The following is a 23,741-nucleotide window of genomic DNA, read 5'->3' on the forward strand; positions in this document are numbered from 1 at the left end:
ATCAACCCTCCCATTTCATCCTCAGGTTTGGGCGCCTCTTCATTTTCAGACTTTGAATCCATTTGGTGTCCCCTTTCATCTGGTGTCTGTCTCGGCCACTGAGCATGGTTTCAGTTTCTCACGCGCTTAATCGAAGCCAGCAGGGCACTGGTTTTTATCTGTCCATCTGGTTTTCACCCCTCCAGGATTTCTTATAAAAGAAAAATTACTGGAAAAAAAGGCTTATGACTGCCATGGAAGCAGCTACTTGCAGACTTAAATAATTAGGTCCTTCACTAACCTAGGGCCTGGTGTTGTTTTTAACTTTATGGAGGCTGTTATTGGTTCACTTCAAAGGCGCAAAGTGCATAAAAACAGGTCAAACACATTAAAAGTCTGAGGTGAAATCGTGGTTCTCAAATTTTCCAATATATATTGAAAAAAGGCTAACGTGTGTGTGTCTATGTGTGTGTGTGTGTGTGTATATATATATATATTACACACTGCTGTGCAAGTCTTAGACATGTTGCATTTTTCTACTCTGATGCATTATGAGCATCAACAATTTACTCAAAGCCTCCACTAGTGTTTTCTACTATTATAACAACCTTGACTTGCATAAAGAAGGAAAAACATTGAGTGAAATAGCTCACATCGCTCAATTTTCAAGGTGTGGTATCCGAAGCATAATCAACAAGCACAGAGAAACATCATCTGTAATTGACAAACCCAGGACTGGAAGACCCAAAAAGCTGTCTAACAAGGATGAGCAATACTTGAAGATAATGTCCTTAAGGAATAGAAAGAAGACAAGCGTTGAATTGACAGCAGAACTGGCAGAAGGCACAGGTGTCATTGTCCGTCAGATCAACAGTACGAAGGTCACTTATGAAATCAGAACTTAAAGGATGTGTTGCAGTAAGAATACCTCTGTTAAGAAACGGGAACAAGACTAAATGTCTAAAATATGCACAAGAACACAGAAATTGGACTATGGAACAATGGTCAAAGGTGCTTTGGACTGTTGATGGATGGACAACGACACCTGTGCCTTCTGCCAGTTCTGTTGTCAATTCAACGCTTGTCTTCTTGAAAATCAAATGATGTGAGCTATTTGTGATGATATTTGGAGAGTGCTTGGCCAGAAACAGCATAGGGAACAGGGCACTGTAAGAAATGTGGAAGTCATTGTTGATTTCAACCATTGCTTTGTGTGCTGGCTGTGGTTCAGGAACCCCTTAATCGCATTGATTTATTAAGTGGAATTACCCCAATCTGGAGCATATTTAAAACAAACAGTAATGTTTTAATGAATCTTTGCAGAGAGCGTCACTGTGTATTTGTAAGTGGGATTCTATTGCTGTACAACAGGCCAGCAAGTAGCCCTGTAGGCACTGTGTCTGCGTTGGGCCCATCTGTATACAGTAAATACCTTTTAGAACTCTGCCAAGAAGTAATATATGGAATTTCAAATAAACTTTGGAATGCTGAAATCGCAACTCTGTACCCAGAAGCTAAGAACAATACTGCAGCACTTTCATGTACTCCGCGTGCCTGTGTCTGTGTCTGTCTGTGTGTTTTAAACATTTCTCATTGTAATAAGGCAAGTTTTTGTAATTAAATATATAAGGCAATGAAATATATATATATATATATATATATATATATATATATTTTTAAATTTTGCATTGAAATATACTTTATGAATAATTGTAAAAGCCTTTAACACATTGGATATAGTTGTTTTTCACTAATGCCACTTGGCTGCTTGCTGGCAGTTTAACCATTATTTTAACCATAGCAGTTTAATACGGTTTGACTAAATGCAACACATACAGCTGTTCAAGTATAAGACTATTTGTTTTTGGATTTTAAAAAGAAGTGAAGTGGTGGACTAAACATTTTACCATACATGTTGAGGGACTCTTCCCAAGAACCATGAATCCAGACACTAACCACCCAGGTCACTTGCTTTCCTTGGCAGTCTTTGATATGGACACAAGCAGACACTGCTCCAGAAGCTGTATCCACTCTATTTTTTATGCTTTATAAAGTCAAGCAGTAAATACCTGGGCTGACAGCATGACTAATTTTAAACACCTGACGTCCGTTCTCAGCGCTTTGTTCTTTTTATTTATTTATTTATTTCTTTATTTTTATTATTTATTTTTTCTTCTTCCTCGGTGTACATATTTTATAGTAATTTAGAGTTCACGTTTAATGCTGCTGTATATTTCCACAGCAAGCACAAACATGTTATGGCTCTTTTAAAATGGTACATACTGTGGTAAAGGCCACTGAATTACGGTTCCAGAATTTAGGCAGAATAGTTTTATGAGGTGTTCGGTGAATGCCTAGACCCTCTGTTTCGTAATGTCTGAAATGAACTATATATAATAAGGCCACGAATCATTTGCTTTCATCCAAGTTTAGAGTGCTTGTTTTGTATGGCAAAGCTGAGTTATTTTAGATTATGTGCAGTGACCAAAGAACTTTGGTCACTCTTAAAAGAAACACATTTATAGCAGCCGTCTAATGAGTTGGTTTTTATAGACAGTGCTCCTGAGCCACTAAGAGTGAGGAGGGTGCACAACCCACAACCCATAAGGTCAAATAAGGACACTAAAGAGTGGACTAAACGTCCCCCACATTGGACATTAGCTTAGTTGATCATACAGATTTTTTTTTTTTTCTAAACTGTCTCTGTAAGTAGTGGAGTTGTGTGATGGAATTACTGCTAAAATGCTGGATATGCAACTTGATATCGTAAGTACTGTAGAAACACTACTCTGCTTTGTCTAACTTCCGTCCTCTGGTAATTCATTATGTTATAAAAGCTTTCAAACTTACATTTTTTCAATACACACATTAAAAAAAAAAAAAAAAGTTTTTAATACATATAAACTTACTTTTCATACTTGTGGATTTTTGCCTCTGTCTGCATATGTAAATGTTTAATACCTATTTAGGAGTTGTTTACTGTTGCGTGAAATGACTGAAAGACGTCAGAATAGGTCTTTGTTGAGGCTTGTAAAGATGGATTAATGCCTGGCTTCTCAGAGGTCACATTCTCGGTCACTTCAGCCTTATTACCATTTGATTACTCTTGTAGGAGATTTCAGTGTTAGCCCCCCAGTTTAAATCCGTACCTCTTCATCGCAATCCCAGGAAGCATACTGGCTCATCATTCTCACATTTGAATTCCAGTGGAATCTTTATGTACAAATAGATGGCTGATTTGTGTGCTATTGGTAGAAGGGACTTCCCTGGGAAAGGTCACAGCCATTCATAATTGGGGGTGTAACGTCTCATTGTGAATCAATGAATCCATAGTGCATCGTTATACCCCCGTGCATAACACAGACACGCATTAAAAAATATAAAAGCATTCGTGATGAAAAGTGTGAGAGCAGTATCAAACATCATTGCTTTATTATTGAGTATAAATGCGTTTATTTTAACGCAGTCTCTCTCCGTGCAAAATCGAGTGTATTTTAATGTGTAGGCTGTGTAACAGTGTTACGTCATTCACAATGCATTTGTAGACATACGCTAAAGTAAATATTTTTTACATTGCGTAACTTAATATTGCACATGTTTTTTATTTATTTTTTTTTGTTTTTTTAAAACAGTTTGTGTGAATAATAAGTTTCTCTGCCAAAAAAAACATTATGCCTTATAAAATAGATACATAAATAGGAAACCTAATATGGTACAATTGTACACGCAGTGACTGAAGGGGATATTATACTCATTCAATCATAGCATAATAACCATTATACATGAAAATAAGTCTGTTTATTACATTGTTCCACAGAGTGAATCCTGATGGTAGACTATTTCTAATCCCACGAGTGAAATAAAATAGAACAGCACAAGGTATACAAATACAAAGTTTTATTAATTAGAATAGAATATGACCATATGGCACTGTACACATTTTACACATTAGACACAGTTAAAAGACCCAGTCATTGCGAATCAGTTTATAGTTTAAAAGATATATCTTACAGGTCGTCTAAAATACTGCACATTCTAGATGTTCCCTTTAACATAACATCTAGGAAAAACGTCTTTAAACATAAGACTTTTATATTGGCTTGTTTTTCATGTAAATCAAGCATGGGAATGCTAACTTCAACTTGCATATCATTTTGTGTAAATAATCATTGATTTAAAAAAATACAAAAATATGCTTTGCTATGTTTAATTTATGACACCCCTATCTTACGAATCTCCTTTCATTAGGTGTCTTAGACGGTGATAAACAATAAGGTAATTTTTATAATAGAACATCTTTCACAAAAAAACATTTACATGGTTTAATATTTTTTAAAATACTACGTACTTTCACTTTACATTTGAATATTATTAGAGCTTATTAGGAGTCTGCCCCCCCCCCCCCCCAAAAAAAAAATAAAAAATAAAAATAAAACACAAACAATGAAGCTTTAAATTGTTTAACTACATTTTACAATCAAATATTACACATTACAATGAGCTTCCGACAAAACATTGCACAAAAGTGAGATTGTTTTAGTTTTCTTTTCTAAGGCAATGTTCTTGTTTTGCTGGGCTGGCAGTTGCACTGTCCCTTTTCCATTGCCCTGGAGTCTGCTTTAAGGAGTGAAATTCTGAGGACGAATCTTCATCTCAACCCTTTTCAGGGAGTAGTGAGACCCGTGCCAGCCGTACCAAGTGATACCGTCTGTGTTTTTGTTGTGATCCCCATAGCGGTAAAACACGCCGTTCAAATTGGAGTCTGTACAGCAGTTGTACCAGTAACCACCTAAAAATAAAATGCCAGACATATTCCTGTCAAACATCGCTGTACATCCATTCCTAAGTAATATCATTTGTTCTTGTTTGTCTTTATATGAGATGGACAGAGAAATGTGCCATTTCATTCTTTATAGAATATTGCTTAAGTCATAATGAGCGCTGTATCTGATAAACCCTGTACATTTTTGCTTTTGGGCTTAACTTTGAGTGTATATCTTATTCCTCCTCTGACCCACCCCATTCAATATACTATCCCATACAAAATCCATATAGTTGCTATTCTGGGTCCATGGAAACAGTGCTGCATTAGAATGATTTAAATGAAGTCAGACCTGAGCATTTCATTTGCAGCATGTGGTATCTTTGTCTGATTTTCCGAGTTCACTATTCTGCAGTTCTATTGGCTGAAACCTAGTGTTTCTGAAGCAACGCACCTGCTTAATCGTCTGTTGTCAGCCCGTATTTCCCTTACCTTTGCGGAACTGGGCGCAGTCATCCACGCACTTGTCGTTGTCTCTGTTCTTCGTGCTGAAGTTGGTGTTGTTGTGATACCTCAGAGAATCACGGCCAGCGTTCCCGCTGTAGTTGGCAATGAAGAGCTTGTAACTGTTCATTTCGTTGCTGATCGTGAAAAAGTTGTACTCGGCATAGCGGGTTTGACCTTCCCAGTCCTTCAGCAAAGCAGGAAAAAAAAAAAAAGCACACAACGATTCTTAATATGCGTTTACTAGGAGGTATGTAAATACTACTGTTACTATAAATGCTGTATTGGGGCACCCTGTGTGTTTGTACCAGCCTGGCTGTGCATAGTTTCAATTGGGTCAAGGCTTCCATAATGGCTGGTTGAGCAGCGTTATCCAAAACCTCCCAGTAGTCTACCGCAGTTATGTGTCTTTTTATTTTAAGTGTTGGCCAAAGCCCATGCCAACAGAAGTGGGCCCAAACACGTCTGATTTGCGTGAAGTGATTCATCACTCCATACTCTAACAATGTTCTGGGCACCTTTTTAGAAGGAGCCGATGGGTGTCGGTTCCAGCAAGGAGTGTCTTGTGTTCAGCAGCTTGACCACAGGGACCAAACTGTTGAGTGGATTTTTGTGCTGTTGTCACCCAGATCCTGTGAGCTTCTTAAAACACCATTGTAACTTCTGCGATTCTAGCTAGTCTGTTAACGGTTGTGATCCGTATCAATCTAGTAGTTTGACGGGGATGGGAAGCAATGTTTGTAGAAACTGATGACTTCCATTTGGCCACAGTGTTGCTTTAGTGGACTTTGGGATGCCAGTTACATTTTCACAAATAGACATTCCACTAATGTGGCCCCAGATGACCACGCCACTTTGTGAGTCAGCACTGAACTACGTAGCATCAAGCGACAGTCTGAGATCCTGAGCTGGCTGCATTTGTTTTTTAAATCTAAAATGTGTTTATTGGGCCAATTAGACCTGATAATGGTTTCCCAGTTGTGCAAAGTTGGAGGTCCGTATGTATTCTCATTTTTATAAACGGTGATTAGTGGTGGACTAATCGTGTAACACTCTTTCCCTAGTGAAAAAAAGCATTTTATAAACCATTTTACATTTTGTTATGAACAGGGGAAAAAAAGCATTTCCCTTGAGCATTATAACAAACAGTACCAGCGTTGAACAGCTCTCCTGCTGAGATTTGGGGTGATAACCACCTCAAGTAAAAAAGAGAGAAGAAAGTTACCTCCATGTCTATCCTCAACACAGTGGGCTGCCTGGTGAGGCGGAAGATGTGTTCATTTCCAAGCCAGAAATCTCCACGAATGTTCCCAAAGCCATCCTTGTACTGTTTCCAGTCTCGGTTGAAGGAAGTCAGGCCCACTTTTCGCCTCTGGATCACTGTCCAGCCGCCCCCGTTCGTCTCCATGTCACAGAGTACCTGAGTGCGAGTCACACAAGGAAGCATGAGCCTCTACACACGTTTCTCGGGGGAGAGGATCTGGGGGTTTCTGGTACACTGTGAACTAGATTTTGATACTGATATAGTTATCAGGTACTGCTGGGGAGGGGGGGGGGATAGGGATTTGAATTGGTTAGTACCTCCTTCGAGTGTTAAAAGACTAGAATTTTGCGTAACTGCTTGCAAGTAAAATATAGATAATAGCCTTTGATTTACTGGGCAAATAAGTGATCCTCTAATAACTTATTTTTGTTTAATCAGCTTACCTCAAGTTCAGGAGTTCCCATGAACTCGTCTGAAGGTAGTTTGTATACTCCAGAGATTTTATAAGTCCTGCTGTACAGAGACGAGCAGTCGTAGATCGCATCTGAAACAAGGACAAGATAAAAAAAAAAAAAAAAAAAAAAGAAAACCCTTTTTAAGAAATAAATTCACAGCATAAATTGCAGCGTCCGTCTGTCAGAATACAAACCTAATTAATATCGAACAGCAACTTCAGCAAGGCATCAACCTTCAAGTCTAATTCGGCAACAAAGTACTATCTTTGAATGCAGAAGATCTAAACCATTCACTTACCATTGCATAACAAAACTACAAATTCCAGCCAAGAGATGACTGTCTTTTGTTACATGAAAGGGTCTCATTTTTACATTTTGCAGTGATGACATACTGTGCTATATTTCTATATGCAGTCATACAAGACACAATAGAAATTCCAGACCCATGGATGGACGGCTGTGTATAATTATGTTATTTATTACTGCGCTGCAGTTTTGAAGAAAAGTACCTGCTTTTGTTGGGAAATTACTGGGTTGATCAAGCTGTTCTGTTTGTGAGATTACTACTGGGAATGAATACCTTGGAATACCAGTGAGATTCTCAGCAAAGCCTGTACATTGTAATTTTTAAAATTTCTACAACGTGGCCTCTCTCCGCCAGAAAGGCAATGTGGCAATTATTGCTTCTGAGAGTCAAAGAAATACCAATAGCGTGACACATTGACATCACCGAGTACGTACATCCATTAAACATGAAGGGCTACTGAAATAAAACAAAAAAAGCATTTAATAAAATGATGGCTTTAGACTTAGGAATGTGGCTCGCTGGTTGTCACCTCTGTGTGGGTGAACTGGGGTTTTTAATTCCTTGGTTTAAATAGGTTCCCTCTCTGCTCATATATTAAAAAGCCAATACGTTTTTGTTTAGTGATAAATAACTTCAGTCAATACTAACAGCAGCAAGATTGAAGAAAAAAAACAAAAAACTAGGGGGGTGAACTGCGCTTTCGAGGGAGGTAGTAGCAGAATGCCATTATCATGTGTAGACTGACAGGGCAGTGAATTAAAATGATAATCTGGTGTCGGGCATAAATTATGCTGGTGTGAATCCCAGAATCAGTCATGCACTTGTGGAATGCATTGAAATCCCTTACAGTAGAGGGATCAAGCAGTAGATAGACCTGAAAAGATGTATTATTGCAATTGGGAGAAGTCAAACATGAATAACTAATAGAGAATATCCACTGACATGCTGTTTAACGGTAACGACTGGCAGCTATACAATCATGTTTTAACACTTTATCATCCCTTTACTGCACTAATCCTGGAAGAAACTAATACAATGCTGTGTAAAGGACTGCAGCTATTAATACCAGTTTGGACTCCCAAAGGTTGCTTCATTTCCACCTGTGGCTCTGACACTGGTATAAATGAGGTCTAATCTGCACAGTTACCCAATGCATGTATATACAGTGCTGGGTAACGTGGTTTGTGTTTCCTATTGGTAAATTATTGTCTTCAGTACATGCTTAATCATATCTTGGGACATTTTGTGTATTTTAATTACTGTGTTAATACATATAGTTTGTTTAGAAAGTGCATTCTTGTTTTTAGTCTGTAGATACTAGACTCTGCGTTTCCACAGCATTTAAGATTTCCGTTATCAGCTCTTCACTCATTTCTATTTGAAGTTGCAGCACAGCTTGCTTACTGTACAGGTTGAGCATTGTGGAAATCTGTATCCTAAATAAAATGAGGCAGTTTAGATGGGGGAAAAAAAATCATAATGCAACTGTAGTTTTTAGATTTAGATAAGACTTCCAATATTAGTATTTTCTCAATTTTGGCAAGCCCACAAACATTTGTTCGAAAAACAGCATTGGAAAATAAAAATAACTATGTACAATAACACCACGTCGAAGTAGGACAGCGAAAATAGTTCAGCGGCACAGAATAAACACCTGTCAGTTTTACAGTTCCTATCCTGTACCTGTCCTGTCGTATCCACTGAGAAGCTGTGTAATCAACCAATCAAAACCTTTAATTATTTATTTATTTATTTATTTATTTATTTAGATGAGTCAATTGAGAACAAATTGTCATTTCACAATGATGACCTGGCAAGAGGCTCACAACACCACAGCGCAAGCAGCATAAAACAGGACGCAGCGCAGCACGGAGTGCGCTCTTACCTGCAGAGGTCTGTGGGAGGGTCTGGGCTGCCTGGAGCTGCATGATCTCGAGTCGGCTGTGGATCTCCGAGTACTTGCCCTCCACCTCGGTGATGCGGCCCTCGTGCTGCTGGTGGCCGTTCTCCAGCTCCATCATCTGCATGACCACGTTGATCCAGTCTGCCTCCTGCTTCTTGCTGAGCTCCGCCAGCATGCTGGTCAGGTTGGCCACCTGCACCGTCAGCTCCTTGACATCCTCGCAGCAGCTAATGTGCTTGAGCAGGTTGGCACCTCCAGCAGCCGGGGTCCTGCGTCGAGAGACCCTGGCCACCTGCGTCCCTACCTGAGCGAAGGACAGCAGGGCGAGCGAGACACCCAGGGAAAAAAAACGCAAAATCATTCTTCTGAACATTTCTTTTTTTTTAAAATAATAATAATTTAGTCCTATATATGTTTAACAAAAAGGTCAAAGTTCCTTTTTAAAACCTAACCAAAAAACAGTGTTTCAGGTTATATCAAATACTGAACTGCTACTTGTGCCTGCAGAAGCTGGACTAAGTGCATTTCTTTCCACCTCTTGCCTGAAAGCTCTTTAGACTCTGTTCTAAATAGCTTCTGTTGTAGCATCTTAAATATCTTTTACATTTGCACCCTCCCCCTTTTAGTGTGCTTCCGTTGACATGGACAATCACACTCTAAGCTCCACCCAGCTCATCAATTCACATCAGGTGCTGACAAGGTTTCTGGGGAAAACCCCCATGGGAGGGGCCAGCATATGATTCAGCCTAGTGGGTGTGGCTCAGGGCTCCTCCTTTATTACAGCATGCTTAACCCTTTGAGGTTAAATAGGCGTTCTATTTGGCACACAGCTATTTACAAGGAAAGGTTTTATCTGAGCATCTGTAGATCAGCAGTAAAAAGTGACAGCTGTATTTTGAATTTAAAAAAAAAATACATTTCCATACAAAATAAACAGATGACTAATGACCGCAAACTAACAGGAATACGACTATAAAGAAGAAATCAAGACTGATTGATTGATTTTTTATTTTTTTTGTTTTGTTTTGTTTAACTAGGATGTATAACGCAAGCTGGGATACTGGTTGACATTTGCTGCGCCTGTTTTGCATTTCAACTTCAGCTGGTTAGAGTAGCAAAAGAACTGTTATGTCTCCCAATTGTAGATTTTTCTCAATAGTTCAGCTTCCGGGACAGAGCGTAAAAGGTTAAGATTCAAGCTGTATGTGACCCTTTTACGTGCCAGGTGAAGTAGCACAGAAGTGAAAAAACAGATGGCACTGCAAGCAGGGTCTGGGCTGCAGGAAAGCACTTTTCAACAGTCTGCGCACCAGACACAATAATTATAACTTTAGGCTAAAAAAAAAAAAATTGGCAATAACAGAAGATATCAGCTGTCGGCACGTTTTAAAGAAGAACACTGAGGCAGCTATGAAAGGATTCCCAAGGATAGTTTCTGTTTTTGAACCCTTTCTGTGGTCCCTGTTACAAAGCTTACAGGGACTATGCTGTTTCAGACAGACGTTTACCGTCATGTGTAATGGAGGGTCCAGTTTAAGTGTCCCTTTCACGCAGTCTTGTGACACGGTGTCTGGTACTTGTTTCAGAGAGGCGTATGTGGAATGCTTGGAGGAAAACAGCTTTGCTGTTGAACCCTGGTTCCTTTCATTTCCTGAGACTCCTTCCCCATGAGTTGCATCAAATAAGCATCCAATTAAATCCCTCCTGGATTTATATGTTAACTGGACTGTCTGCAGCCTTGTTCTGGGAAGCACTTCAAAGGGGAAGCCAGGTTCTCCTTAAGGATAAACCCATGAGCCAAAAGCATGAAGTCAGCACTGGTACTAAGTACAGTACCTCTTTAATAGTGTCGTGCAATTGTCTTGCAAGTTGTCTCCTTTGCGAATCTTTGTTATGTCCGGTTAGAATGTGGACAAGATTGAAGTATCTGTTTTCCATCAGGCTTGATTGCAATGACGGATTTAGTAAAATGTGGGTGGCAGCTTTGTGCTTTCTTTCTTTTAAATTTATTTATTTAAAAGCTTGATGCAAGACCCTTTCAATCTGGAATGGCTTTAGTGCAGTCATTTTCTGGAAGGAAGCTTTCTGTTCAGTGGGTTCGTCTCAATATTACTTATTCAATGATCAACGCCATCAGATGTTTTCATTTTCTTGACAGTTTTGTACTGGCCTTCGGTCCTAAAATGATGTAATTCCCTTGTGAAAATTTGTTTGTTTCCCAATCAAACCAAAACAGATGCACTTTGCTAGCTAATGAGGGCAGTACAGCCAATCATGACTTGATTTGGCAAAAATCGAATAAATACAACATTTCCTTCTAATACTTGCTCATTCTTTTTTCATTATTTTTCCTTCCAATTTTCATTTCCTAAGTGACAAGTGCATCATACAGACAGTACAAAGCGGGAGCTTTGAGATAGAAGGCAGCACACAATACTCATGCAACCAATATTATTCCAGAAGTGCTGGAAACAAAATCGTTTGCTCATATACTGGGAGCTATTTTCACCCCCACATGCATGTGTATTTTTGTTCTGAGAGAACATATTTTGCACTTTTTAAAAGTATGTAACATGGAAATATAAATGAAGCTAGTCGAAAGGGTTCCTGACCTGCTGCTGTCAGCAGTTAGACTAATTAACGGAAAATACTCCGGAGGTCCTGTTTTAAAATCCTGTTTAAACTTTGACCTGACGACCGTAGATCTAGACTTGACAGGGCTTCTCTGTCTTTCTAATTCTCTATGAAGTCCTCCGGCAAGTAAGTTCATGGCCAAAGATGTGAGGCAACTTTGCTGCATCAAACTCCCAAGTCTCCCCCCTGGTGTGCCATTCAGTGACCTGCAACCTCATCTCCTGAAACCAAGTTCCAAGCCACAGGCTTCATGTTCTGTCATCTTAACACAGTGTTCTGGTACAAGTCTCCAAGTCCAGATTAGACCAAGTTTGATAGACCCTGCCTATCCAGTTGCTTACTGGAGGCTTTCGGCACAGTGGAAGTGCCGGGGGAGTGTAACCCATCCTGGAAACAGTCTGCTATTTCACCCAGCGCATTGGCATGCCTGTCAACACGCTTGCGTCATGAACAGGGCTACAGTGTGTGAAGTCTAAATGGTAAATAACTGGAAAGAGACCTCCTGTTGTGTGTCAGTGAATAATAGATATGAACACTTGTGGCAATGCACAGGTTGATCTATATATTTTATTAAATCAACCAGCCTATGCTTTTCAGAATGGCTGTATTAAGAAGGCGGATACAATGTAAGGTGTGTTGCTGCTATTTTAATGGGGACCTCTCAACAGGGTTTAGAGCGCTGTCATGCTTTATCTGCCCTATACCTTTAACGTTGTCCTGGTAGGATGCAGCAGCAGATGGACCTGTTTTAGACCAGATTGTCAAAGAGTCTCCTAGTCTGAACATGGGCATTCTCAAACAGAAGCTAAAATATACACTACAGTGTATATGCTAGTGGATTTTTACAGTTTAAAGACATGCATTTGAAAAAATACATAGTATCCTTCCCAGTGGCATACCGAGACGGTATAAAAAAAAATAGAGAACCGAGTCGTTCTGCTTGTCATGTAATGGCCCACTTGGTTTCGAACAAGCCTAATGCAGTGTGTACACAGGACACAAATGTATTAATCCACAGCTGCAGCAAACTTCTAGATAAACACACAAGCTTTGTTTTGTGATCATGAATGAATCTTATATTTTAAGCAACTGGAATTTGTTTTGTTGCTCAAAGTGCTGCTGTAAAGTTTAAGGTAATCTTAGCTAGCATTAGTCATCTGCTTGGTAGACCGCGTCTCTCTCCTGGAAAGCTGTTCTTAAAAGTCTTATTGTATGCTATATATTTTTTTTGTAAATACAATAATCTATGTATTCTTGTGTTACATTTGATATATGGAATTAGAACCGTTAAATAAATTTTTTCAACGTCTTAATGAAATATAGATTCCACCAACAGGATTTACGATCAATAATCTTAAAGTACATCAACAGCTATATCCTGTTCTCTCTGCCTTCATTCATAACAGTTTGATGTCTTGAAGAAGTCAAGCTGATCCTTATAATTAGAAACACCGGCAATGTAAAGCTATGATTATATCTACCGCAGGAGACTTGCAGGAAAGTATTCTTCATTCACTGCAGGCAGGTCAAGTGTGGCATTGATAACCTTTAATTAGTGCGGAAATTACACCTTCATAGTAAAAATTCCCTCGCTGTCTTGTTTTTATTTTCCTCTGATGACTCTTTCTGCTGTGCTTTTACCCTGGCACCGGCGTTAATTATTTCTTAATTGCATTCGACATCTAGAAGAGAGTTGGTTGTTTTTCCTCTTGCTTTTCCTAGAAAGTCGATTTTTATTTTATTTTTATTTATTTATTTTTTTTGGCCAAATAATACCTCTGTGGTGTCGTTACACAAGGAAAAGTGTTTCCTTGTGAAGAAACGTTTACTGCCAGAACACTACTGGAGATCCCAAGAATATTTTAATCATCCAAACCCTGAGGTTCTTCTATCAGGCGTGTGGGGGAGTTTACACTAGGATCCAGCTTAGGGTCTAATTGAAAGGCATTAGTTCTTAGCTTGGATACATTGCAACTACCCTGTAAGGTTGTTATGCAACTGCATGTGTCTATAGCAGGAGAACTAATAGTTTGAAGCGTGTAAATTGGTGCCATATTACTGGTATGTTATAGTCACCATTTTTTTCCACCACCAAAGCTGTTTTTCTACTGATCTTCCTAAATGTTCTATCAAAGAAGCGTGTGATATTTTATAAATACATTTATGGATGTGAAAGGGATTGAGGCTAAATGAAAGAACACACAAAAAAAGAAAAGATAAACCTCTTTTTCTTTTGAATTTGTTATACTGCCCTGATTCAAGAGAGAAGATGAAAAGCTGTTGTAGTAACGAACGCGATTTAGAGAAACCAACCGCAGGCTAAAGCCAGATGTCTTCTGAAAGGCTTAAATAATCTATTTTAGAGTGTTAAACTACATCAGAGCCACACTTCCATTCCTAGTCAAAACCCTTATGGATTAAATTATGGGAGTGAGAAACTGGTTTAGGTTTAGCGTTAGAGAGTATCATTAAGTAATCTTGGTTAATCCTATTCTTGTGCAGGAGAATGGAGAGGGGGGATTTAATCCATTATGATATTTGCTATTGGAAGTAAAACATAACCTAGATTTGTTGGCTTTTGGGTTTCTGGACCATTTAGTTTAATTTTATTTATTTTTATTTTAAAGTATTGTGCCATGCAGGGAAGTCTGCACAGCGTTCAAGTGTCTTCGGCTTCAGATTCCTGGATGGTGACGCTTGTCAAAAGGAATTTTAAATGAAGCTTTAAAGGGACCGTCCCCAGTTTTTGTAACAAGGGTGATATATTGGAATGATATGTTTTCTTCAACAATGTAATTCGTTTTTACAGTTCATACTTTCTTAGACAATTATCTGCTCTAAAGTATGCATTTTTAATCCGCTGTTTCGCTCCATAGTGGTTGGAGGAACATTTTGTTAACACCTCGGTTGCCTGGATATTGATTGATCTGACAAGACAGGTACATCTAGTCTTACAGTTCGCCCTGATCTCATCGTCTGGTAAACAAGTCTTTAAACAGTAGGAGCAGGAGCCCCTCCTGCTGTGTGTGTGGTCTGTGTGCAGCTCAAAGGTGAGAGAGTGTCTCGGTGGTCTTTTGAGGGATCGCTTGCTGTTTACGTTGTCCGCAGAATGACCATGTGTCAAAAGTTGTCGACGTGATCTAGGAATCTGATCGTAATGTATGTTTTCCATGATCGAGATGGATTGAGATGGGAGGGACATCCCACACAGATACATTTATCCAGTATTTAAATAAGATTTAATAAACCAGATTTAACGATGATATGGGTCTAATATAAAAGCCATTGTGCATGTGTGATATGTATGTGCTAGCATTGCTTCCCAGGAAGAATGGCATTAAAGTATTTCATAGTTAAATAACTTCACCCAGCCTTGAATATTCTAAACAGATTTTATTTATTTATCTTTATTTTGGAGTGGTACCCTTTTTGAGGAAAACTGAAGATGAATTGAAGTAAAAATTAAGGTTAAAAAAATGAGCATGCTGATTTGAAGTTCACCACTTTAGTTCTCAACCAGTCTTCATCTTCAAATCAGTAAAATGTATAAAAACAAATCACTGAAGATGTAATAGAAGCCCTTTTTTAAAATAGTTTCCCACACTAGGTAACCTAAAACTTGCAAGGGAATTGTCTTATGGGCTGCCAACTGAAATAGTGGGCAGCGTAGATTCCCTCTGATTTATTGATTACAAGCCCAGTATCAAACTGACAATGAATAATCCCATGTACACACTCGAAACTGCTACCCTGGGGCACACTGTCTGCCTATCCACAAAATCCATCTTGGTTTGAAAAATGAATGGCTGCACAGAGAAGGAATTGCCGCTTGGTCCCAAAGGTCCTGCTGGAGTGGGCTCTGTGTTAGCTCATTCTCACGCTGCATGTGAAACTCATCTGAAGATTAAGGGGTCATCAACAGCAAGTCAGGCAAACCAGAATAATTTAGTGTTCTATTGTTCGGTGCTTGGGCAATTTTAGTATTCAAATGCATTTACAATTCTGAATCAAAGATGCTATGCTCTCTGCCAAAGCTGTTAGTGAGCAATTAATCACTAAATAATGACACTGGATATTTACAGGTGGTGTCTATTAGATGGGGATGGACAAATTCCAGGTACAAGCTATATACATTTTCAATAACAGTAGCTGGAACATAGACGGGATTACTGTGTACTGTATCCTCTTAGAACCATTTGTTTGTATCTCAACCTTTTATTGTGCTGCCTAGAGATCAAACACACACACAAAAAAAGTCAGCACTGAATTTGTAAAGCATTTCTTGCTGATGTAAAGACATGGACAGGGTTCCGCATACAATGCTGTCACAAGAGTGTAGCCCCAAGACTGGACCAGCAGTGCTCACAGGGCCAGTGCTTTTGCTGATAAATAGCGAGTACTCCAGTGCTATCTCAGCTCATGCTAAAATGCATTGCTTAAATAATAATACACAAAACACTATGAGAAAATGAATTTGACTTCTCGGCATGACGAATCACATTGGAAGTTTGCTGATCATAAGCTTATGTTAACACAGTAAAAAGTACAGGCTTGTTTCATCTCAAAAGCACACTTAATCACAAATGAAATCAGTGTTTTACTGTGGTTCTGGTTCAACGTTAACACCTGTGCCATATCAGAATAATACAATCAATTGGTGTAAAACACATGAAAGCGGTTTATGTACATTGTATTACCACTGAAGCATTTCCCTGGCACAAGTTCACCAGGTTAAATAATGCTGTGATCCGTGTTTTCTCTCAAAACTAATGGTGATCCAGATGTGTTCATTTCATTTTTTTGTAACTGTACGTTCAGAAGGCAGTGGAATCTGAAGCAGGGTCCTAGGCTTAATGGTCTTGGCTTCGTTTCTAAGAACTGTATTATAAAATTGTAATGTCTCTATGAAGTCATAGTCACCCACTTTAACCACAGCTGTATAGGATTCCCCCCCAAGCTGAATTCATACCTCAAAACTTGCTTTAGGGTCATTGTACCACTTAATGAGCCATCAACTTCATGGACGTTTGCCAGTGTCTTGATGTTACAATATATAAGATTTGCTATCCATTTTCATTGTTTAAAATGTATTATTTCTGATCTTTTCACTTGTCATACAAGCATTTCCATGTGGTACTGAATTGCACAGAAAACCTTGCTCTTTTATTGTTCAGTACACTGTGGAAAATGTACCCTCGGGCATTCTTAGTAATGACACTTTTCTGGGAAGCCATTTAAATTAAACCCGCTTCAATGTCAAACTGAGTTACAGTGCATATTTTTTTTACATATTTAACACCTGCATTAGATCTCGCCTTCAAGCAAGCTTTTATCAGATCCTGAACAGAATCTAAAATATTCCAAGTCGTAGAAGCTGCACCATTAACAAACGTCAACCTGCCAAAGTTAATCCTTTCAAGAGGACGAGCAAATCCTGCTTGAGTACTGGAATCAAAGAGGACTTGGTGTTCTGCCCTTTGATTTGTGACTTGTCTAGGGTTAGCAGCAACCTGACTTTCACTCTGTAGAGCTTTTGAATACACACTCACACAAAAATCCTGGTTGTCTGTCATAGTTCCTGTATAAAAATGAAATATTGCTTTTCAAATGTTTTAAAAGAAATGTCAAAAGTTATATGAACCTTGCATTGTAGTGTCGTAACAATGGGAACCTCGGGGAACCCTAGTTGCCAGCTCCTTTTGAGTACTTCCTGATTACACAGTAGTCACATGACACCGTTACCTTTCGACTGCTGGCTCTTCAGGAATAGTATGAAGAAGGATTGATTCAAGTTCAATAGAGGGGTGAGAGAAGTCAGGACCACCCACAATGATTGTAACCACAATAACAAGGTAAAGGAAACTGGAGAATTGAAATGACATTTGAATCTACTTTCTCTTTTAATTACACGAATAATTGAATTTTTGGTCTGAAATCGTCTTCGCTGGCCGCCCTTGTCTGAGCACATCCATGGGTTGTCAGAAGCTGTCAAGCTTGTTAAAACTCTTTGTGCCACATGGCATCACCCCCCCCCCCCCCCCAACCAAATCTGTCCTAGGAGCTGGAGCCAAGAACTGGCAACAAAAACAAGGCCTGCCCGTGGAATCCGATTCCATTGTTCTGCAATGTTCCGTTTTGAGCAGCTTTCACGTACTCGGAACGCCAGAGTACTGTGTTCCTTTCTGCTATGCAATTAATCGCAATCAGACTTTGTTGCATGTTGCAATGTTGTTGGCAGTTTGTGCTGTATTTCATTGTTCATTGCAGGAGCACAATGTTCATTTTACAATAAATAAATGCAAAAACATGTATTTTACCATAATAGGCTACAGCAAGCCAGTACCAGTCAAACTTCACTGTGCTTTCAGTGCAAATGTGCATCATCTGGGTTTGAATTGCAAGTAGGTGGCTCAGTGGTAGACACCAAACTTTATATATATATAAAAAACAATTTTTATGCTTTAATAGCTTATTTCGTGAAATTGTTGTATTATCTATAATTGTAGAAATGAACCATATGTGGCATACTTTAGTCTGAATGGTAAGAAAGTGTAATTTGTAATACTTTAGGCTTTGAAGCAGCCTAAACCACAATTCCATCACGTTTGCAGGAAATGGTAACGAGTCGGCAAAAGCAGAGATTAGACAGTATGTTGAGTGTGTGCCGGGGCTGCTCCCGAGCACAATCCTGCATTGTCAAGAAGAGGAAGCCCTGCATTTGTTTTCATAATAAAATGGACCATGTTGTTTCTTGAACCACATCTGCAAATCATTTGGTTTAAAAACCCTTCTCCTTTGACAGAGTGTTCAACATTCATTCAAGTAACCGGCAAGGCCAGACTTGAAAAAACAAACAAACAAACGCAGCGATCCTTTTTGGGGTCACCTGCGTATTATACTTGGGGATGAGAGTCTCCAGAAGCAGTTTAACCAATTTATATACCACGTTTCTTTGAAAAAGACAGAACACAAGTTTGATACATTGCATGTAGACTTTTGCGGTTAACAAAATGGGGGGGGGGGGGGGGGATACAAGTCTCATTCATCTTGATTGACATTGACACAGTTTCACCTAATTTGCAAAAGTGTTCTCTAGCCTAGACAAAATGTATTCTCTTTTGCTCCGCTTCACAGTGTTGAGTTACTTAATCCAGCGTTTAGATTTCATTAGTGCAGGCTCTTAATGGAAGTTTATTTAGATAACCAGTTGGTTAGTGTATTATGTATCGGTATTTAGTATATTACAGATGTTACTGCCATCAAGCTTCTGAGCTTTAAGTAGGAAATAGATAACTTGTATCGAACTCTTCAAGTGTTGTCTTTGTCAGGATAGGAGTGCATCTGATCTGTCAGTTTGGACTCAAAGTCATTTCAATCATATTTGCGTTGAGTTGAAGCCAGTGAGTTTATAATCAAAAGGTCAACCAAAGGTGCTGAGGCTAATCCAAACCACTTCAGTGAGAAAAGAAGCTGAACTAAAAGCATAGCTTCACTCTGTATGAAATGCAATACTGATATCAGAGGGGGGAATCACAGTCCGGTGTATGAAAGAATTTCCGAGTAATGAAGAAAGACGGGTCTCTTTAACAGCAAGGCTGACATGTTGTGTGCCCAGGTTTTTATTGCAGATTAGCTTGATGTCCAGTCCCAGGAAACTGCTTCTTGGCTGGAGGAAGATATCTAGCTGCGGCTGAAGACACTTGGTGTCAAGCCTTGGAAAATGGAGTTCCGATCTGCCGCATTGGAATGGATGCATTCGTGTAACAGTATCCCAGTCCGTGTCTGTGTTTATCTAGCTAGTCCTTGAAAAATGCACAAGAATTAGGAACATTGTGATATTACCTCTGTGGCTAGTTCAGGCTCTAATGTGTAAAGAAGGCTTACTGGAATATAAAACAGTCAGTGCATTGTGTTATCTTATCCAAGTTCTATTAAAATGAGTTGTAGTCTGAGAATGTTATCCATTACGGCTTGTGATGTGAGGGCTTGCCAGCTTTTCCGTGCTTGTAATCTACTAAAACCCTGGAAGAAAAAGCCCTGCTTGTGCTGTCACACAGTTTGAAAACCATTATTCAAGCTGTATGTTTTAAAATAGGAATCCAGTACTATTTTTAACCTTGATATTGTCCGGAACTAAACAACAAGAGTAAGATGCCATTAGTCAGCAAAGCCCAGCTAACAGCGTTTATTGTTGCATTATTTACAAAGTTAACTCTTTATACGCTGATCAGGAACAGCAGCCAACCACATTGTAAACACCCATCAGGTGATTGTTTTGTACAGGATATGCGTATTATGTTATTGTAAAAGATAAGACAATGAATATATAGGTGTTCCAATTTGAAATGCTGTAAGATATACCTATCAACATATTGCACCAGTGTGTGGAATTCACAAGTATTTAGACTAATTTTCAACAAAGGTTCACTCAGGATATCGTTTATTTAAGGCTATACCGGATTATTATTTAAAGGCGTGCCTATTTAATCAGATTTGTGCTTATTTTAACAGGGTGTTGTTAATTTCAATTGTAGTTGTGTTACGTGGTTCTAGAACTCCACCCCCGGCTAGCAGACTCCAGGCTCTGTGGCTTTTTGAAAAATGTTCTACTGTTAAATTCTTTAAATCAATAAATACTATACAGAAACAAGAAGCTACTTCAAATAAAAAGGGCCCTTCAGCAGGTTCAAATAGGGCCAGGCTTCTAACAAAAACATCTGTTTCAGATCCAACACAATTCCCACTCTGTCTGTCTGTCTGTCTCCTGTGGAATGAATACCGCACTTTTGTCTCCAGCTTTGATGATGGTGAGATTTTTAAAAAATTGTTCTGAAGTGTTTCTCCAAAGAAACAAATAACTGGACAAATATGTTTTTTGTGCCGAACGGCGGTATTGCTCTGCTGAACAGAAATAATTTAATACACGACCATTACTCCGACAGCAGCAGGGGGAAAGACCTCTTGCCCCTTGAGCTATGCAAGGTCATGAAGAGTCGGATTCAGTTCCGATCGAATGGTAATTAGGTCTGCTTCTTTTTCAACCCGCTCTGCCTCTGTATGGAGCTGTTTCTCATCTAAGTATCCAGTGTACTCATTCTTCACCCCACAGGTATATATTCATTCAGAACTATAAAACGCTCAACGGTAAAGGTTTCCACTTGAAATGTCTTGAATAAGTTGCTTTTAGTGTTGCTATATAGTATATGTATAGTCAACAGTAGTCTACTACTCTACGTTTTAGAATAAACTCTCTGTATTTGACTATCATTTAATGTTGAAGGCCTTCAGGGATGAACAGTAGTCTTTAATTTTAAAAGTAGTTTTCATAGAAAAACAACCCGGATTAGATGCTTGATGATTTTATAAAGTGTTTAAATGAATAAATTGCGATACAGTAATACTGTATGAAGGTAGCAAGAGGCGTGACAACAGCCTGCACCGCACAGTTCTGAAGTCTTTCTGGTGGAGGTTCTGTCTCCTGGATGATTTAGCTTTTAAGTGGCCCTGACTGAAGTGGTGTGGTTTCTTCAGGGAGTGTGCCAAGTGCTCAAGAGGGGCTGGCAGTTTATTTATCAAAACTGCGGCACAGCACTGTATTTCGATCAGCCTTGCACTGATAAACTGGAAAAGGGTTATCAGCTTTCTGGTTTTCTTTTTGGAATAAGGATAAAACTTTTTTTTTTTCTCTTTTCACAGACAAGACCTTTTTTGTTCACTTCTGACACAGAGTTTAAATGTGCCATTGCTGTTGATTGCAAATACAGACCTGTCTTTAAATGTAAAAGACTCACAGTCAGTTACTCTGGTTGTCATAGTATATTGTCATCCGATATAAGCATTATAGAAGTATAATTCGTGCCATAGTGCAGTTCTAAACATCTGGAGTACAGAAGATGAAACTCCCCAAATCAGATGCGTCTTTAATCCCAGCAGTGACCCAAGTCCTAGTGTGTACTCACTTAGACCCAATGAAGCAATCGAAAACAATTACAGTCGGTGGATTCATTGGCATCACTTGTATGCTGAGCGACATTGATGTGTTTTATGAGGCTTGTATCTTTCTGCAGGTTTCATCAGCTGGCAAAATTACAAAATGATTCCCAGAAGCATTCCATTATTAGAATGGTCTTGTATAGGATAGGAGCCAGTGCCCCGCTCCCCTTTTCTCTGCTTAGAACAGTGATTCCTATAACAGAACAAGGGGCTTCGGGAAGCAGATGTGCTTAACAATAACTACAGTGTTTACAGTGTCTGCAGAGCTACTTAACTGAGCAGTACGCTGTTAAAAGGATTGAGAAATTGCCCGTGGAATGCAACAGCAAACGGCCCTGTAACTGTAATATAAAACAGAAGAGTCCGTGCCACTTTCATATTGCTGTGCTCTGGGTTCCCTGTTAATTGTTTGTTTCTTATTTTAATCTCACGTTGAGGTGAAAGTTTACAGCAGTTAATTGTCATATTCTGCAGGAGACCTGAATAAAATAAAGGGGGAATTAAGATGCAGTTGTCGCCAAAGCAAATTGGTTATAGCAGCAGGTTTTCACATAACGTTGTCATTGCTTTACATAATGCTACAGCACAAACAATTTCATCCACTTCAATATTTACGTGGTTTATTCATAAAACACAGCAACAGTTTGATCATAGAAAGATTTCAAGTCGGATTATATCGTGTTTATTTTCTAGGTAACTTCATTCTTTTTGCTTCCTGTCCAAATGATTGTTTTAAAATACCAATTTGAAGTCAGTTGGCAGTAACGTGGACGATTTTTTTATCGTTGCGTAAAAGGAAATGTGATTTATTCCGGCCCTTTTCGGGAAAAGGAGAGACCAAATGCAAGCACAGAGAAGAAGAGATGCTTTGTTATCTTGGTTTAGTATAAGGCGTCTTGCATCTGGAGTAACGTAGGAGACAGCTGTGATCCAGATGTGTGAGGGGGTGACAGTCCAGTCTCTGCACCCTGTCATCACTTTATTTCAGTTGATGTTGGAACTGCGGAAGTTCAAATAGTGTTTTCTCTTCTTTTTGTTTGAGTCACACATTGCAGCGCTCTGAGATAGGAAGTCTTACAGATCAGTGCTCTATATACTTTAGGCCAGGGATTATGAGCCGTCCTTCTATCAGGGATTTTTAAATTGCTAGATTATAACCCATAATTTCCTTGACAGGTTTATTTTAGCTCTGTAACAGCTGCCATATTGTGCTGCATCCGTTCATTACAGAAACCGAAAAGTGTTAAAAACAACATTCTGGTTTAAAATGTAGTACTTGTCAGTCATAAATTCAGAAGCAGTTTGTGTTAATTCATCCTGTTAGTGTTCTTGCATGTCTAGCTGCAAATTCTGCCAGTTATTTTTGCTGGAAGAGGGAGCTGGAAAGTGGAGCTGAACTAGCTTTCATTAGATGTTAGCACGCTGCTACCCATTTGATAAGATTATTAACATGCCCTGATTGCTCGGGTCCAGATGTTAAAATCGTTTTCACGATTTAAATGTACAAATCCTACCATTTAAAAAATGTTGTACCACATTTGACCTCATTTATGATTGAGTGTTTTTAAAGTTGCCATTCCACATGTCCTACTCTGCTGTCGGTGGTGCGTTATGTTTTTGTTGGTGACCGTTGAACCATTTTTCTTAAAATGCATGTCCGTTGTAATAGTAGACGAACAGTAAAGGTAGCATAAACATCAGGACTGTAATGAAAGGTATAATAAATAAATTCGGAGCGATTGCAATCCTAAATGACATAGACTGCCTGTTGCTTTTTCTAGTCTGTGCTGGTATGGTTCATCTCAAAATGCGCCAGACTGCATACCTTTCTGTCATTTCGGTAAAGTACATTACAAAGGCCTGACAGTATAGCCATGTGCCAGCTGGCAAGAGGAGACCCATTTTGAAGATGCACACAGCCATGGAGCAAGGTGGGTTCA

At 39.1% G+C, this 23,741-nt stretch overlaps 2 protein-coding genes across 3 annotated transcripts in view; one reads left to right on the forward strand and one right to left on the reverse strand.

The window, feature by feature from the left end:
• The window catches only part of LOC117432299 (serine/threonine-protein kinase mTOR), a 79,995-nt gene that overhangs the window by 25,769 nt on the left and 30,485 nt on the right, over positions 1 to 23,741 (forward strand). The gene's annotated exons all lie outside the window — the stretch shown is intronic.
• LOC117963788 (angiopoietin-related protein 7-like) lies at positions 3,862 to 9,751 on the reverse strand. Its single transcript, XM_034904961.2, has 5 exons — positions 9,157 to 9,751; positions 6,953 to 7,053; positions 6,471 to 6,665; positions 5,234 to 5,432; positions 3,862 to 4,768 (listed from the first exon to the last, which is right to left on the reverse strand). The coding sequence occupies exons 1-5, from the start codon at positions 9,545 to 9,547 to the stop codon at positions 4,599 to 4,601; spliced, it is 1,056 nt and encodes a 351-aa protein (XP_034760852.1). The 5' UTR covers positions 9,548 to 9,751; the 3' UTR covers positions 3,862 to 4,598.

The sequence above is a fragment of the Acipenser ruthenus genome, chromosome 27 (assembly GCF_902713425.1).
Source record: "Acipenser ruthenus chromosome 27, fAciRut3.2 maternal haplotype, whole genome shotgun sequence".
NCBI lineage: Eukaryota > Metazoa > Chordata > Actinopteri > Acipenseriformes > Acipenseridae > Acipenser > Acipenser ruthenus.

What these genes read in the sequence shown, in the direction of transcription:
- LOC117963788 (XM_034904961.2), bottom strand. Translation starts at nt 9,547, where the DNA reads ATGTTCAGAAGAATGATTTTGCGTTTTTTTTCCCTGGGTGTCTCGCTC. An exon ending in TGGGAACTCCTGAACTTGAG is followed by an intron (nt 6,666 to 6,952) that starts GTAAGCTGATTA and finishes ACTCGCACTCAG; the next exon opens with GTACTCTGTGACATGGAGAC. An exon ending in TGTTGAGGATAGACATGGAG is followed by an intron (nt 5,433 to 6,470) that starts GTAACTTTCTTC and finishes GCTTTGCTGAAG; the next exon opens with GACTGGGAAGGTCAAACCCG.